At 42.1% G+C, this 13751-nt stretch overlaps 1 protein-coding gene across 2 annotated transcripts in view; it reads right to left on the reverse strand.

Moving 5' to 3' along the window:
- The window catches only part of TLE4 (TLE family member 4, transcriptional corepressor), a 100112-nt gene extending 86521 nt beyond the window's left edge, over positions 1 to 13591 (reverse strand). For both annotated transcript variants that reach the window (XM_027737154.2, XM_027737153.2), the window contains exons 1-4: positions 12666 to 13591; positions 12180 to 12277; positions 10978 to 11041; positions 9629 to 9673 (exon numbers count right to left, since the gene is read on the reverse strand). In XM_027737154.2, coding sequence (XP_027592955.1) covers positions 9629 to 9673; positions 10978 to 11041; positions 12180 to 12277; positions 12666 to 12710 — 252 coding nt within the window. In that variant the 5' untranslated portion in view covers positions 12711 to 13591. The remainder of the gene's footprint in view (positions 1 to 9628; positions 9674 to 10977; positions 11042 to 12179; positions 12278 to 12665) is intronic.
- Between the last annotated feature and the right edge of the window lie 160 nt (positions 13592 to 13751).

Here is a 13751-nt window from a genome sequence, read left to right on the forward strand (position 1 = left end):
TTAAGCAGCTAAATGGTCGCTTGTCCACCTCACACCCAACATAGGATCTCCCAGAGTGGACAGGTAGCTGGTCATAGACACTGCCAGAGCTACTGACAGAAACCTAGCCCTTCACAGCCCTCAGTGAAGCAGCTGTCATGAAAACACGTGGACAAGCACTGTCACAAGACTGCACCCTTCTCCAAGCCTAAGCTAGGCTGCACTATAGTTATTTCATCTTCCTTACACTTACTAATAGGAAAGCTTAATATGAAAACAGCACTGTGTTTTCAAAAGAAGTTGAGAATCATTTCAGATACGAGGCATGGCTGAAAACTTCATATTCATCCCTGGGGAAGCGCAGAAATGGGGAAAAGTGGCTGTCCAAGATAAAAACTTTGCTCAATGATTGCTCCATTTTCCCCTGGTCTTAAAAAGTAAAATTTGAATCAAATGATAAATAGGAGAAATTGAGATCTTGCAAATTTGAGCATTTGTTGTCACTGCCTGCAAGTACCACGACATTTTATTAAGTATTTGCAGAGAAGCATGTATTTGCCTTGCTGTGTTTTGATCTGTTTGATTTAGGGTTCAAAGTCAGAAAAGACAAGGGGATAGGACCTCATTTGCTCTCTGTCACAGTATACCTGCATCACTGGTTACATCTGTAACTGAAACCCAGGTGATGTCTTTAACAGGAGCTTCATCATGCCCTCTACATGGTGCTACTCCAGTACCAACCACTCAGTCCTAGGGCAATCACTTCTTTCTGAGGTAAGCCAGAACATGGTTGGAGGGGGTTTTTTTGCTTTTGCAAATTCTTAAACAGTCAAGACACTATAGGAAGCCACGCACATAAGCAGACAGAGTACTACAAGAGAAGTTTACTGTCCTTAAGATGGAAGAAAGAGCACAATTTTTAAAAATTAAATGTTCTCAGTGATCATACACAACATGCACACAGTATACAACATATGCCAAACAAAATCTAGTGCCATTACCTATTGTTATGTAGATTCTTTATAGCATGAAGGGGACAAATTTTTACTTCTGCTGAACTGTGAGATGTTCTGTTGAGGTTCTTGAGCAAGAAAAAAGAAAAGCACACATTCTCATTGCCAGTGTTTCACATCCCAAGCATAACAGTGAAAAGATTTTCTGCTTTGAAGAATCTGAATTTCATCCAGCAAATGTCCAAAACCTCTGGCAGTAAAAGATTCTGCACAGAAACCATTTAAGCAGACCAAAAGAGAGAGGCCAAGTTAGAAGAGATCTACTCAAAACTATGTCCTGTGTTACCTTTCCTTCTAATGCAAAAGAAGAATTGCCACCATCGTATCTGTGGCATCTTATGATATATAATGCACAAAAACTACTCATGTAGTTTTATAGTTTGGTATTATTTTTTCTTAGCAGAGTACACATCACACATTTTCTGAGAGCAGGAAATTATGACAAAAGTTGTCAGCTGTGTCTCATACTCACCTCCATTGATTTTATCTTGAATGTTTTACTCCTTATTTGCAAAAATCAATTATGGAAGAAGACTGGAGAAAAAACTAAGTATGAGCCAAGCACAGTTTGACAGCTTAAAATTAGATGGCAAGTAAAAAGAGCTCCAAATTTATTATGTTTATCTCATGATTAATTTTCAGCCAGTCTCATGAAACTTAGTGACTGGCATGATTTAACATTTGGAGTTGGCAATACAGCATACCATACAACTACATAACCATAAAGAGACCAATTCAAGCCTACTGTGGGGACTATAAGTTTAACTTGCCTGACATTTGCACATTTAAGCGTCTCAGCCATAACACCACAGCGTTCAATACCAGAGCATCATGTACCTGTCCTGGGCTAAGAAAAATGATTTCTTATGTCTAAATCCTATCCATATGGACAAGAAACCACTATTTAGAGTTCTGTTTATTATTTGTGATATATTTCAGTTATATTTAAAAACTATTATTTTTAAAAAAGTTATGAACACCCGCTTTTGACATTGTGCCAGTACACTTTCTGCTACACTGAATTACCAAGTTTGTACCACCACTAAGACAAACAGTATCAAAGGGAAAAAATTAGAGAAGTACTTCAAGGTAGAATCATAGAGTAGTTTGGATTGGAAGAGACCTTAAAGTTCATCTAGTTCCACTCCCCCTGTCAAAGGCAGGAACATCTTCCAGTAGGTACCAGTGAAACTATAAAAATATCATCTTGAACCAAAACAAAACCTGTAAATATACAGATAAACAGAAAGACAAATAGGTATTCTTAAAACCACTTTATATTTTTGTATTTTAAAATAAAGATTAATTCTTAATGTGAATATTCAATTTCTTGCATATAATAGCATTTCCTGAGTGATGACAGGTTCAGCTTCAAGAGACACTTTTGTCATCTGTTAGTTAATGTGTATCAGGGTTTATACATCCTGTGTTTCACATTATCATCTTTGTTGTGCTCCCACTGCATCTTGTAGCTAAACAGGTTTTCTGAAAGTCAGTGGCAAGATGTACTCAATCTGCAGACCACAGAAGTATTTTTGTAACAATTATAATTGCACTGTTCACAAACTGGCCCATGTTTGTGATAAACTCATTTCTCTGTTACATCCACAAATAGTACATCACGATTTTTCATTAAAGGGAAAAAAAAAAAAAGAAAGACCAAATTGATAACTGTGAATTCTTCACATTTGACAGCCCTAATGTTGAACTTTGCTTGCCAGCTTTAATGGACCAAGCCTACAGTACTCACTGTGACTGACCTGTGCGAGCACCCTCTTCACTTTTTGTAACATAGATCAAAATCAGAATCTTAAGGAGCTTACAATAGCAATTATTTCACATGCTTGAATCTTCATGTTAAAAGTTACTTCTGTTGCTGAGACAAGTACCCAAACACTTTCAAGTTAGCTTTATAATCACCTCTGCAGTCTTAATTCTACTTTCTAATCTCTATTTTTTGCAGTGAAAAAGGTCCTCTAGGAAAACTGGTAATGAGATCAGCAATTTAGTGTAGAACTAAAACCTGCACCATGACGCACATACAGGACCAAATTTACACAAATGCTGTAAAGCTTGGGCATCCCAGCATAGCAATACTTCACTTGAAAACTTGTCTGCTAATTAATGTTTTTTTCCAGTGCTGAATGACATCAGCACTTCTTTTTTGCCCCTAAAAGGAAGGCAAATCTCACCACAAAAAATGGTGCAAAAGCTATATACAAAATGGTGACACAGCTTCTCTCTCTTGGTGGGTAGTAAATCCTGACTCTTCAGCAGGAGCCTTATGCCCAAGTCTTATTTTCAGCCATGCTGGGCAACCCAAAAAGCCAGCAGTGGTGCCAGGAAGGAGGGGAGCTTCTCGCTGCAAGGATACACATCGCTTTTCCCTCTCCCTTCCCTCTCCCCCACTGCTGTCAAAAAAGGGTTCAGGGTTCTCACCAGAACACTCTTCCTTATTGAAAGTTTCTTTCATTAAAAAAAAAAAAAAATTGCAAGAGTTTTTTATAAGGGAAACTGTTAGGAGACCATAACCACGGGGTCACCACTGGCCCCCTCTGTAATTACAAGTGGGCCTATAAACTAATACAGTCAGTATTAACAGTCAGCATAAACAACACAGGCAGCATCATGGCAATTAGCACCTTTCAAAGACAGAAAAAATGCTCTTATGTTCAAACACTGTAGAGCACAGCCTTTTGTCAGTAAAAACAGAGCATATGTCTTAATTTAAACATTTGCTCAGCATGTTTTGTGTTACTTCCTGTGTCTTAAGCATCTGTCTGAATTCTCTAAACAAGCGTGAGAAAACGACATTTTCCTTTGCTGATGAATGGCAAAACCTGGTGATATGGAAGTTCATCTTGTATGCTATTCTGCAGTAGCAAGGGTAAAGGTTATTCCAACAATAACTCATGGAGTAGTGGCAACAACAAACTTCTCAGTAATTACCAGGACCTTTCCACAGAAAGGCTGCTCAACAGGTCTGAGGAAAAGAAAGCACAGAATCTTGTCTCAGAACTTAGCAGTTATTACCAAGTAAAAGATAGCTGGTTTAACTCCAAAATAATACATTTTCTAACTTTTCATAAGCTTCTAAGCTTTTCTGTTGGCTTGAGAGGCTAAATAACCCAAAATTGGGACAAACAAGCCTCGGTTGTCAAACTAATTTGACAGCCTATTTTTTACATTTTGCGACTTTAATCGAAACACCACTTGTTTTTCTCTTCCTCTGTAATAGTCCTGTGTAAGCTGCAGTCTTCAAAATTTCACTTCTAATCTCTCTCATTTTGAAGTTTTCCAGTTCAGTTCTGATTACCCACTGCCTGTATCTCTATTAAATCTTTCCAACTGTTTACAACAGAGAACAAATTCAACCAGTATAATTTTAGTTCGCTCTCCAGCTATTTTTCGAACACAAGACTATATACACTCAACTACTGAATGTGCTAAAGAAAATGTCCACACACGCACGCGTATAGATTCATGCCGAGCCCAGACCATTGCCAAAAAATAAAGAGGAAAAAGAAGAGTGTATTTTTGTGTTGCACAGGTAGCACGCACAAAACCACTTATCTGTGATATATGCGTTTTATCTCCATGAAGATGAGAAATGGTCAAAACTCTGCCCTAAATTAAACAAATTGGTTCCCATCCTCACCCCTTTACCAAAATAATTTACTAATGCTTAAGAAGCAAGCAGGCTAAAGGCTAGGATGTCATTACAGTCCATATATTAACTCAGTCAGCAATAAATCTCCCCCTACTCTCCATACGACTTTCTTAAATAGCTCACTATAAAGCCCCAACCTAATTAAAAACAGCTTTCTCGGCAACAGTGGCCTTGATTTCACTTATTTACACATTAACTGCAGCCTCCATTTGGCCAATCCAGTCTATTCCCTGTACCATGCAGGGCTTTTTATCTGCCCTGGACAGCATTTTCTCCAGCAGATGAAGTAGATGCCAATTGATTTGCTGTCGAGCATGGTAAATTAATAGCAACAAATTGCTGAGGGCCCCATCTCGCTGCTCCACCATGCTTCGGCAGTTTTGCTTTATTTGCTCCATGATGGGCAGCAGTCAAGCCTCTTCAAGTCAATTTCTTCTCAACAGCCTGCAATACTTTTCAATGGTGAAAATAGAGCTATTCCTTGTAAGACAGAAATCAATATCCTATTGCCCTTAGAAAATGCTTAACAAGCAGTATTGGCAATCCACTTGGTACTAGAGGGTATCAGATATAATGCAAATCCATACTGCTTCCCTCCTCGTAGTTATTACAGTTTGCTAAAAGGTTCCTAATGCCATTTATCATCATTTACTATCGACTACTGCAGCTATGATTATGACATCCTATCAGCTAGCAGAGCCCTTCCATTTCTATCCAATTAATATTTTAGCAGCACTCAAATGGTTGCTGACCAAGTCTTGTAATAAAATTTACATGGATTGGACTGATTTTTTTTTCCTGTGATCTTAAAAAGTCATTTCATTTATTTTTTAATACCCAGCTTCTTGAAAGACTTAAATTTTCTTTCAAAAAATGCTGAAATCTGACATTCTAGCATGTGAATTAGTTCAAAGACGAAGGTCTAGCCAAAAGGCATGAATCAGAATTTATGTATTGACAGCTTTAAAACACATAGTCAAAGGTGAATACTATATCTTATTTATGCTTTCCATTAGTTCCATTCACAAATATCTGTTGTCTGTAGCCAAATATGGACACTTATTTTAAGCGATGATTACAATTTTGATTTAAAACATTCAGCAAGCATATTTGATTACAGCAATTTAAATAAACTGTTTACCGTAACATTAAAAGTCTAATTTCAGAAATTAAACTAAATGACCACCACCAAGTACCAACAGTATATTAGAAACACAGAGCAACACGTCAACTATTCATTCATAAACTACTGGCTGAGCCTCTTAAAAACAGATGTTAAAAAAGCAACTTAGTAAGAAATGGGCATCTTTAGACACACTCAAACATTATTATGGTATTGAAATTTAAAACTGTAGGGACATATCTGATCATACTCAACCCAAAATCCCTAACTCAATGCCTTTTTTTCTGGAGCGTGTGTCCATTTTGAAGCTCTATTGATCATAATACAGAATATCGAAAATCAGCTTAGTATTTTAGGCTATAACTCCACATGTGACAGCTTACCCTACACTCATCTTTTAAAAAAAAAAATTACTAATTTTACCAGTCTAATGCTATTTACTCAGTTACCAAAATTTAAATTAATTATGTTCTCAAACATAATTGTTAAAAATTGGCAACATTATGCAGGCTTAATTAAGATTAAATCCAATTTACTAAATGTACTTTAATTGGTACTAATTACATTAGCTTTCCTTTCAGAATGACAAATTCCCCATAGGTTTCACTTTAATAGTCTTCTATCAAAATCAACACAGGATGACTGATGATGAGCATCACACAAGCGGCGGGAAAAGAGATGCTCTTCCCCCTCGCCCTGCTCCCAGACACACAAGCACACTCACTACCACTGCTTTCTGCACGTTTATCCTTCTATCAATTTGCTAAGTCACAGAGTCATGACTCCATCACACATCATTTTCTGTTCCAGTGAAAAATTTCTCTAAAAATAAATACTCTGTGGCTGGGAGCAGCCAAGAAGAACAGAAGCTGTAACAGAAAAATACACAAAGGTTTCAAATATCAGGGCCACCAATTACTACGGTACTTCCAAGGACTCCAGGGAGTCCTGCTCTTGAACCCTTTGAGACGCAAATCTAATAAGTGAATAAGCCTAACCTGATCTTGAGAACTAGGCCCAATTACGCCGAAGGGCAACTTCACTGCATTATTGCCTGCTTTCCATTACAAGGGCATCAAGCAAGTACATCTGGAAAAGAACCTGAGAGGAACCAAGGCTGTCTGCCCAGAAAAACAAATAAAGACAGATATGCCTCTGTGCTAAACTGAAAAAAAAAGAAAGAAAATATAATAAGTAGGTGGTTTGCAGGCTGTCTGTATTTCATAATGTGATAAACTGCCCTCAGGATTTTTTATGTGATTGAATTTAGAAAGATGGGGGGGAGGGAAGGGGAGAAGGGAAAAAAAAGGGTGAACCACTCAATTTCAGCCGAGTTAAATTCAAAGATGGGAGAGGAAGAAAAGGGAATTTAAGGTGGTAGACTAAAAAATCTTTGTGCACATTAAATGAAGCAATCAATGCTATCTATACAAATACCAAATTGCACCCTAATGCTGTGATAATAAAGCAAGATGGAAAATATTTTGCAGTTGCTGAGGCAGGAGGAGAAAGGAAAAACACAATGCTCTGGCAATAGAGGGGGAGACATGAAAGACGGGAAATTGGTATCAGATTTAAGAATAAGAAAATTTTCTTAAAAAATTTTCTTTCGTAACTAATTTAAATCTACATCTGACAAAATATTTCAGTGTTTTGCACAAGAGTACAATAATTAAAACTACTAATTTGAATAGACTGAATGCTGATGAAAAAAGGCATTTAATTAAAACTCAGTCCTTCGTAATCTCCACACTTAGTTGTCACTAAGTATTTAATTTCAGTACAGTATCACCGCCGAGTCCATCACCGTAGCTATATAAAATTTCTGAAGTAAAACATTTAGAAATTAAAAAGGCTTTTGCTGTGGGTTTTTTCCCTCGCTTAATACAATTTCATTACACATGGCCCTTGCGAGCTGATTTTTGTTGCACGGAATTTTGTGCAGTCAGTGTAAGTGTACCTACAACTAAGCGCTGTAAAAACAGGGTATCTGGAAATATAAACAAGTTTGACTGCAATGCTTGCTTTCAAATGCCCGTAAGAATTTGCTACTTAGGTGGCCTGTAAAGACTCCAGTCTTTGTGAATTGTTTCCATATCTACAACTTTACTGAACGGGGGTTTGTTTGGTTCTGGTTTTGTTTTCTTTTTTTTTTAAATTGGGATTTCAAATAATCTGAATATTCTTTTAAGAACAGACCCAACACCTCTGAGAGTCAATCCAGCCTTGCCGCCTGCATTCATTACATGAATCAGGTCCAGAAAGTCACCAGATACACAAAGTCTGATCAGCTGCAATCACAGCCTTTTCCTGTCAACCATTTGTTAAACACATTTGTTAAGTCTTCATGGTACCTGTGAGAAGGACTCGTAGGGGAATTCAAAAGGTCTACATACATGTCTGTAAAATAAGTTGTATGAACAAGGTCCCATAAGCTGCAAAATGCTTTAAGGCAGGAAATCCCACAGTCTTTGTATTTGTATGTCATCTGGCATAAATGATCACAATAATTTCTGAAGCACTGGGATGCTGACAGAATACAAAATTTAATAAACAACATGAAAAAACTTTTGACTTCTATGTCTGCTTCCAACGGGACAAAGAAATCCTATTTTCACAACCCAGAGAAGTTCTAAATCCCTAACTCTGAATGGATGCATATAAAACAATTTTAAGGTGGTCTTTCTTCTCCCATCCAACCATTTATTTCTGCAGTTTACATTCCCCAGCAACCCCTGACAAAATGCTCAATCACTTGCTAAAATGAGTTGTCAGTATTAAACTCTACAGTATAAAAAGTTCCCTTACTGGAAAAGAGGTCAGATGTTTAATTTATTCTCCTCTAGAGAAGGCTGAAAAACATATATTGCTGAATAAGAAACTCTAATTTACACTACCATGCTCCAGCTGACTAATCTCTTGCTAATCTTGGCCTAAGTGCTACAGTTCAAGGCATAAAACCCATTGCAGCCTTCAAGTACCTAAAGGGTGCCTACAAGAGAGCTGTAGAGGGTCTTTGACATGTAGGGATAGGACAAAGGGGAATGGCTTCAAACTGAAAGAGGATAGCTTTAGTTTAAATACTAGGAGGAAATTCTTTACTGTGAGGGTTCTGAGGCACTGGAAGGTTGAGCTCCACCCTTGGCAGCATTCAAGGCCAGGCTGGATGGGGCTTTAAGTAACCTGCTCTAGTGGATGTCCCTACCCATGGGGTAGGGTGGAACCAGAATACATTTAAGGTCCCCTCCAACACAAACCAATCTGTAATTCCATGCTAACACCCTTGCAGAAAGCTCATTTAACCTTTTGTGTTTGAGATGATAAGACACTGGTTTTGGACAAAAGTCCAAGTAAGCAGCCTGAGGGAAACATGAACATGGCTGTGCATCACATGCATTTGCAGCTCCAGCTTAAGTCAGTCTAGGTTAACCAAAAAGAACAGGCTTTTCCACATGCATTCCTTTTCCCAATACGCACTCATGATGTAGTTATCTCTCAAAAAGTAAACCCCAAAGGTTTGAGGCCAGACAAAAATGAAGATACAACCAAAAACCCATCCCTACTCACATACACCCTCCCTGTGCAGTATAAGACCACCTGCATGTGCAAAATCTACATGTGGAAAAAAACCAAACAATGCACAACTGGCAACCCAGACCGTAACCTACGCAGTCTGTATACCATACATGAGATGGAAGATTCAGGGCCAAGTAAAGAACAAAAAAAATTCCAGTGCACTCAAGTATGCAATTAAAGCAAGTCACACAGAATACACATCTCTGTTAAGACTGATAAGAGAAATTACACAGAGCATTCTTACAACAGAATAAATTATCTACCTACCTGTTTATGCATCTCTATATTCAGCCCATAGGACATCTCGTAGTACTAAGAAAAAAGAAAATTACTCTATTAGACTTTGCAATTCTGAAAGCTATTCTGAAATTCACTTTGACTGAAACATCTGTACAAAGACATACAGACTTAAAAACACTTATTTGCCTTGAAGAGTTCCTGGAATTGGAAAGAGCATATTTCAGAGTAAACTTTTTTTTTTCTTTATCTACAGTGCTTCATGTCAGATTTACAAAGAACAGCCACAAAACAAGGTAAAAACAGACAACGAAAATATCACAAAAAGTAATCATAACCAGAGTCAAACATTAGAAGCAGAAAATGCTTACGATTTTATTCCCTAGCACACATAAAAGATGCCAAAAAACAGACAAAGCGCTTCAAGCGTATAAACATCTAAATCAGCAGTGTCTAACAGACCAATTATTCACTATTTTAAATTAAAAATGAACACAAAAAACCCCTGCAATTAAATTACAGGGATAAAAAAAAATGAAAGCACGTCCTGTTGTGCCTGAGTACTGCGGCAAACTCTGTTCAGTGTGTTAATACCAAACAATCTCCAAGATTTAGGCATATTGGGCATTAAAAAGACAACTGCGAGCTTTAACATTTGCTTGTGCTCATGGTTAAGATTTTTTCAAGGTTATTTAGTCTTTTTGTGAATACAAGAGTAATACTTGTGCATACAGAAAACGGCTAATCTTTCATAGATGTACAACAGAAGAGATAGCAAGAGCTCCTCTGTAGTTATCAGGATCTATCACGCAATTATGTATTTAGACATGCATGTTATTTAACCAAGCAGACCAAAACCACTGAGGAAATCCCTTTCACAGCTGAGGTCCCAGACATTCTCAATGTAGTGAAACACTGATTCGGCTGCCTAAGTGCAACAGTTCTTCTAAGAAGTAGGCTTTGGATTTGTATACATTCATGTATACAATTTTGGTTTACGCCCATCATAGAAAAAAATATTATCCTGAATGAACCGTTTTACAGAGATATGATCATTGGGAGAGGTCAGCAAAAGTGAAAACATCATCCCCACATACACTACGGAAGTTGTATGTGGTTTTAAAGGGCCGACAAGTAATTTGCTAGCATTTGGAAGAAATGCCCTCAACTGCTTAAAAGCTGGTTTCACGCAGATACTAACAACTGCAAACAAGTTAAAAGATCGCAGAAACTAAGGATTTATAATGTAAGCACTGATGCAACCTCAACAACAGCAGTGCTACTACAATCTTCCTGTTCGCCTCCAGCAATCCGAATGTATCTCAGTCTCACTATACCAAGCTAACAGACATTTAGAATTTGTTATGCAGCTTGCTTACCATGACATAATGTCGCTGCATCTCTGTCTTCTCACTGGCCAGTTTTTCACATTCTAGCTTTAAACTGTTAAAGACACAAAAAGTAAAAATCACGGCTACTTCATGACAGTAAACTGACATTCCCCTGAGCACAGGCTACCCCCCTTTTCACACATTTCTCCAATATAGAAATAAAAATGTATATTCCAGCTCTTGCTTGGGATATCAGGGTAAGGGTTTGCAATTTTCCATTTTCAAGCAATACTGTGCAACTTCCTCATCTCCTAAAAGAACTGCATGCATATGTGTGCATACATAGGAGAGTATTTTTCTGACATTAAAAAACTGACCACCGACACGGGTTCACAGAAGAAGCATGCCTATCTCTAACAGTCAGTAGCTTGAGAAGCTACTAATGAAAACATAATTTAGGCTTCAGAGTTTTTATTTGAAAGAGTTTTAGAATTTCACTCGACCCACAGAAGAATCAAATGCATATCACCACTTCAAGAAGCAAAAAGTTGTGGATTTTAATTTTGCTTTTTGCTATTACTGGTGATAGAACTACAAATAAAATACTGCAGGTAATTTAAGAATACCGTGGTAAACACTAACACCTCCACTGTTTATTTTGTTTTCAGAAGCCCGTTAAGCAATTCTGCCAAAAGCCACTTGTCACTTTGAGGACGCAGCGCTGTTCCACCTAAGGATAACGAAACAGCTCGCCGCCCCACTTCCAGGTTATCAGCACTTGACATGTCAATGAAAGGCGCGAGGGGGCCGAGCCAAGACAAGATGCGTGTCCTGAGCGGCATTTCGAAAAAAAGCAGAGGACGAGCCCAGCCAGCCACATATTTTTCTGTCAACACCCACCCACTCCCCGCAAGCAAAAGTGAATTTAAAAAAAAAAAAAGAAAAAAAGAAAAGAAAAGAAAAGAAAAGGGGGGGGGGGAAGGAAGGGGGAAAAAAGAACAACCACAAAACGGAAAGCGGGGAAAACGAGAAAATCTGCTCGCACCGCTCGGCTCGGGGCCCATGGGAGCCTCTTGCCCCGAGGGCTGGGAGAGGCGGTGGGATGCAGCGGGGCCGGCGGAGGAGCGCGCGGCTGGGTCCGCCCCGCTCCCGGGCTCCGCCAGGGAGTCCCGCGCCCCCGCCCCGCCGCCCCTCCGGGCAGCGGCGAGAGGAGAGATCGCGCGGGGCTCGGAGAAAGTAGGCAGCATTACCTGTGGTACTGAGCCTGCAAAAACTGAAACTCCTCCTTTATCCGATCGCAGGACTCTGAAATGGTGAATTTAAAGGGCTGCGCTGGCTGGTGAGGAGCCTGCAAGCAAGCAACAGCAGGTCTTTTAATCGCCCGCTCTCGTTCGGCCGCCACCTCCCGCCCGCCGCCGCCGCCCCCCGCGGAGGGCCCCGCACCCGGGCTCTGCCGAGGCGCGATGCCCCAAGCGCCCCGCGATACTGCCCCGACGGGGCCGCCGGCGGTACAGGCCGCCGCCGGAGGAGGCGTCGCCCGTTTGGACCCCCGCACCGGCCGCTGCCGCGGGACGCGGGGCTGGCGGCGGGACCGCCGCGCACCGGACGAGAACAATTCGAACGAGCCAACCTCGACACGGGGCGGCGGCGCGGCGGACAACAATAAGAAAATGGCTACAACTCCGCTGTGCCCGCGTCGGAGCGCTGCCCGCGAGCCCGCCGCCGCCGCCACTCACCGGGTGCCGGGTCTGTGGGTACATCTTGCTCAGGTCGCGGATCATCCACGCCGCTTCGGGGGGCGCTGGCGGCCGGAGCGGCGGGGATCAGGGCTGCAGGCGCGGCGGCGGAGACGGCGGGCAGGGACGCCCCGGCCCCGCCGCCCCGGGGCTGGCGGGGCACCGCCGGCAGCAGCGAGGCGCGGCGGCGACGGCGTCCGTGACGCTCGGGGGCTGCTGCCACATCCCCCGGGGGCGGTCAGCGGGCGGCGCCGGCCGGTTCTCCCGAGCGCCGCCGCCGCTCCGCGGGCTCCGAGCCCCGTGCGGCGGAGGGTGAAGTGGAGGAGGGCGGGGAAAGCCCCTACGCCAGCACCGGCGCGCGCTCCGCCAGAGATCCCCCCCGCCGGCAGTTTTCCTCCCCTCCTGAAAACTTTTACTGCTCCTGCCGGCGGCTCTCCCGGCGCCGGGCGGAGTGGGGCGCGGCGCCCCGGCGGGGACTGCGGTTGCGGCGGGCGGGCGGGTGCTCCGCCGGGGCTGCGGGGGTGCCTGCGGTGCGGTGCCCTTTTGTGCGGCGGGCCGGTCCTCGCTGCTACCGCCCGGACAGCAACTCCCCCGCCAGCGCTGCTGGGCCGCTCTTTTCCTTTCTTTTTTAAATTAAAAAAATAAAAATAGAATTAAGAAGAGCGAGAAGAATGGAAAATACGGTACGGTCCAGGCAGCTTTATTTATGTCTTTTTTTTTTTTCTCTTTTTTCGCTCCTCGCCTTTCGAAACTCCGGGAAGTGGCAGAGGCGGCAGCGACGCGCGGAGCGGAGCCCCGTGCTCGGCTCGTCGGCGCTGTCCGGCCCTGCTCAGCCGTGTCCTGCCCAGCCTGACCCAGCCCTGGCCGGCGCTCCACGCCGCTCCGACCGCACGCTCTGCCGAGGTGACTCCTTTGACCAAATTTAGCAGCGGCTCGTCATTAACATTCTTATACATATTCACAGCAGCCGGAAGGCCGCCGCCGCGGGGTACTCTGGGAGTCGCAGTCCTCCCGGCGGCACCTCTGCCCGCGCGCCACTGTGCCGGGTACTACTTCTCCCGCAAGGCACCGCGGCCCCGCCCACCG

Source organism: Pipra filicauda, unplaced genomic scaffold (genome assembly GCF_003945595.2).
Source record: "Pipra filicauda isolate LSUMZ 115617 unplaced genomic scaffold, ASM394559v2 scaffold466_size504700_pilon, whole genome shotgun sequence".
In the NCBI taxonomy this organism is placed as follows: Eukaryota; Metazoa; Chordata; class Aves; order Passeriformes; family Pipridae; genus Pipra; species Pipra filicauda.